Genomic DNA, 4,250 nt, shown 5'->3' with positions numbered 1-4,250 from the left:
TTTGCATTTCTCAGACAAAGTTCAGACATACAGCAAGAACCGGCCTCCCTCAAGGAGAATTTTAAAAGGCAGAACAAGGTTGAGAAAAATATTGGAAGCAGAAAACAAGAGCAGCTGAAACGTGGATGCAGAAGGGTCCTGATTAGTAGAAGGAGCAGCCAGCAGTTATGTCTGACAGTCTGGTTAGTCCAATTGCACAAGCTTATTTTCCTTACCTGAAGACACATATGCTCGTTCAGTCGAAGATGGCATGACAGTGATGAGCTCTGCAAAAAAGAAAAGGTAATAGGATATTATGATGTAGGTCGGGAGGCTGGGAGCTGGTACCACAGCCTGCCTTCAAACTAAAAATGAGTTCCAAGAAGGAAGTACTGCAAGGGAGTGATGAAATCCCCGGCTTTAGCCACACAGACAGAGAGAAACACAAAAAGGACAGCCCAACTAAATAGTTCTTTTCTGGGCAAAGAGTGTCAGATGAGCTAAGCTAGAATAATTAGGAAGACTTCATCACCCCCACTGTGGTCAGTGGGGAAGAATAGGGGGCAAACAGGCAGTGGGATCCTCCGAAAGGAAGGCAGAAATAGCTGAACTAAAAAAAGTCAAGATGTCTGCGATCAAAGCTGTAGTCGGAAATTTTAAATTAAAATAGGTCATTGGAGAATTACATTTTTGTTCAAAAAACAAAAGCAAACAATGTTTCTAGTTAGCACTGGTGAAAAACACGAAGTTCTGATATCGAACTCTACATAAAATTGCCAGGGGTAATCAAGATATATCATCTGATATACATTCCAGCTACCCAGGGCATGGCATACAGTACGGAGGTAACCCATACCTCAAAGAAGTGAAGAATGAGCCTTCAGACTTCTGGAAAAACTCTTACCATGGGAATTGAGACAGTTGTGTTCAAACTTTGAACTTGACTTCTTACTGCTTTTTTGATGGGATAAAGGGCAATGACATTGTCTAACGACTTTTTCAGTCGGTTCTTCTGACAAGGGAGCCAGCTGTTACAATTTAGTATTTTCACTAACGCACAGTTTTATGAGGGCTATCAAAATGCAAGACCCTGGTGGCACAGTGGTTAAGCATTTGGCTCTAACCAAAAGGTCAGCAGTTCGAATCCACCAGCCGCTCCTTGGAAACCCTATGGGGAAGTTCTACTCTGCCCTATGAGTCGGCGTCGACTGGATGGCAATGGATATCAAGATGCAGAGATGCAGTATATGTAATCCAACCTTCACTGTGTGTATAAGAGTTATCAAATGACTCAATAGTGGTTTACAAACCGTGACCAGGACAAAAAGCAGAATAACACACACATAGAGAATATATACATATATGTATATATACACATATAAATAACCCATTACTGTCGAGTTGTGTTTGAGGCTTTATAGGACTAGTCTAGTAGATAAGAGAAGTAAATTTAAGAGGCAGTATTTCTTCAACTTCTGAGGCTCCTCTAGGGATGAATAGTTTTGTGCAGTTGGAAGGAAAAATATGTGAGATTCAACAAAAATGTTTAAGAATAAACATTGGGCTAAATATGGATATGCAGAGATCAAAAAAGGGGCCCTGGTGGCGCAGTTGTTAAAGTGCTTGGCAGCCAACCAAAAGGTCGGTGGTTCGAATCCACTAGCCAGTCCATGGAAGAAAGATATGGCAGTCTACTTCCATAAAGATTTCAGCCTTGGAAACCCTATGGGGAAGTTCTACTCTGTCCTAGAGGGTCGCTATGAGTCGGGATCGACTTGATGGCAGTGGGTTTTGTTTGTTTTTTAGAGACCAGAAATGTACTATTAGTAAGACCAAACGTGTCTTTCTGGTACGAGTTAAGCATGGATGGGCCTCCCTGATCAAGCGTAAGGAGGAGAAACTATTCAAGGAGTGACACTGGTCTGAAGCCACCAAAGCTGCCTACCTTAGTTCTTATACCCACTAAAAATGGGACAAAGGGAAAGGAAGCTAATTTAGTATGTGAGGGTGTATGGTATCTTTGGGACTTTCCCAAGCAGCAGACACTAAAGAGAATATTCTGAGTTGGTTAAATGGAGGTATCTGTTTCTGAAGTAGCTACCTCTAGATTTCTAGATTTGGGCTGTAGGAAATGAAATTGCTCTTCTTTGGGGAAAATTTAATCTGAGAACAACTTTTTATCAAGTGTTCGGAGGGTCTTTCCTTCTCTGTGAGTTCCTAGAAGAAGATCGATGTTTCCAAGAAAGTGTCCACATTAGAAGAGATGCTTCCTCATCTGTCCTTCAGGCCCATCAATGACTTTACAGCCAGATTGAAACAGTAAACTCAAGGTGTGCAGCAGTGGTTGGGCAAAAGTCCCAAACCCAACGCGGATATCAAGACTCCTTTCGAATTTATTTTTACAAACTAAGCCGTTTCCACTGTGACCTTCCAAGAAAACAAAATCAGAGCTCATCTATCTCTGGCATAAAAGATCTCAGATTAGAGGAAAGGTTAACCAGAAAGTTTCCTTTTCTAACTGAATGCTGCATAAAACTACCCGGACAGGAGGTTACTACACAGATGTATCTAACAAAGCGACAACTTAAAATAAGCTCACTTTCTAAAATTAGGTATTTATCCTGGAGATCTTAAAAATATCTCTAATGATTATGGTTCCAAATAAAAAACCTCCTAAGGTATCTTGGGGAGAATACAAACTTAGAAGTTAACAGACACTCTGATTGTAAAGAAGTTCTCATTTTACAAAGCATCTCATTAATCAGAAGAATGAATCTTTTCTATTACAACCACTCTGCAAGCATTTTATGTGTGTTATGGGTATAATTTACAGATTTCAGGGGAAAAAAACCTTTCACTATAAGTGTGATTGAAAATAAGTTTATATTACACTTACAGACTTTAAAAATTTAAGTCCTGCTATCTCCTTGATGTTTATTTAAGCATTGTTTATTCCCTCAGTAATTTGGTACATTAAGTACGTTAATTTATAAAGGGTATCCCCTTCATTAGTGCAAATTAATGACGATTTAGGAACATCAGGAACCGAACACGGCTGAAGAACTTATGCTAAGTAGGCAAGTAAACATAATGAACGTTAGTATATCTGTAATATTTCAGAGCTTTTGTAAATCTCGTCTCAAGAAAAGACTGTCTAAAAAATAACACCTCTGGAAGAATATTTTCTAAGCATTATGTATGTATGACTTGAGATTCCACCATGAGCATGCTATATGAAATATAACTATTCAGCAAAATACACCTATACATATACACAAATACGATGTGTCTGTATATTTAAATATCCAATTATGTGATGCTTTGTTATCCTAAAGTTATAAGTCATTATCATGCATGCACAAATTTCAGGAAGTCATTGAAATGGGCACACTAATTTACTAGTACTTATAAAGCTGCCCTCAGGATAACTCTTGAGTATTTGAATTCTTCTTGCTTATATAATGAGTGTTTACTCAGAAGCAACGGAGAAATTTTGAAATTAATAAATGGTATAGAGACAGGATGAATACTATACATTGAAAGCCTCCTTTATCCTGTTCCACCCATAGTAATCTTCCTTATGAGCCCTTGTGGGCATCCTATACAGTACAGCATTCATAGAGACTGCTATACAAATGATAAAAAATGAAATTTTACACGCTTCACAATATAACCATAGTTTGCTCACCAATATGATGGCATTTCCAACAACGCTGTCAATTTGAGAGTCAGAGTCAGGCTGAGCCTTTTACATGAGCTATTTTTCAAAGCACCAATTGATATATTGATCATATTTTATGGGAATTATATTCTGCTTATCTCAAGTAAAATGGCTACTTTATTTCTATGAGTCCAATTGCTCCTGTGGGATTTTAAACCTCTCTCAAATACTTTTTCTCCTGATTAAAAAGAGAAAACTTAGTAGAAGGTGCGATTAATTGTATTAATCTTTTTTAAGACAGCATTACTTCATTAATTTGAAAACCAGTTAAGTCTATTATTGTCTTCCCACATCCAGTGCTCAGGAGTTTTCATAGAGCATCTCAGCTAAGAATTAATGGATAAATTACAGTTTCCTATTTAAAGACCAAGCCAAATAAACTATGAGTAAAAATGTACATTTAAATGAGTCGGCATCGACTCGACTGCAATGGGTTTGGTTTGGGTTTTTGGTATGAGCTGCCAGAAATTCAAGCTGGATTCAGAAGAGGACAGAGAACAAAGGATATCACTGCTGATGTCAGATGGATCTCAGCTGAAAGCAGAGAATA

At 38.2% G+C, this 4,250-nt stretch overlaps 1 protein-coding gene across 3 annotated transcripts in view; it reads right to left on the bottom strand.

Moving 5' to 3' along the window:
- NRG1 (neuregulin 1) overlaps window positions 1-4,250 on the bottom strand; it is a 1,165,780-nt gene that overhangs the window by 154,938 nt on the left and 1,006,592 nt on the right. Inside the window, exon 2 of one of the 3 annotated variants that reach the window (XM_023737840.1) lies at window positions 216-266. The exons of the other annotated variants lie outside the window; for them this stretch is intronic. Within the exon in view, the coding sequence (XP_023593608.1) occupies window positions 216-266 (51 nt within the window). The remainder of the gene's footprint in view (window positions 1-215; window positions 267-4,250) is intronic. 3 annotated transcript variants of the gene reach the window in all.

The sequence above is a fragment of the Trichechus manatus genome, unplaced genomic scaffold (assembly GCF_000243295.1).
Source record: "Trichechus manatus latirostris isolate Lorelei unplaced genomic scaffold, TriManLat1.0 scaffold00109, whole genome shotgun sequence".
Taxonomy (NCBI): Eukaryota; Metazoa; Chordata; class Mammalia; order Sirenia; family Trichechidae; genus Trichechus; species Trichechus manatus.
Note: the sequence above shows the minus strand (reverse complement) of the source record. Positions and strands in the feature narration are given on the sequence as shown.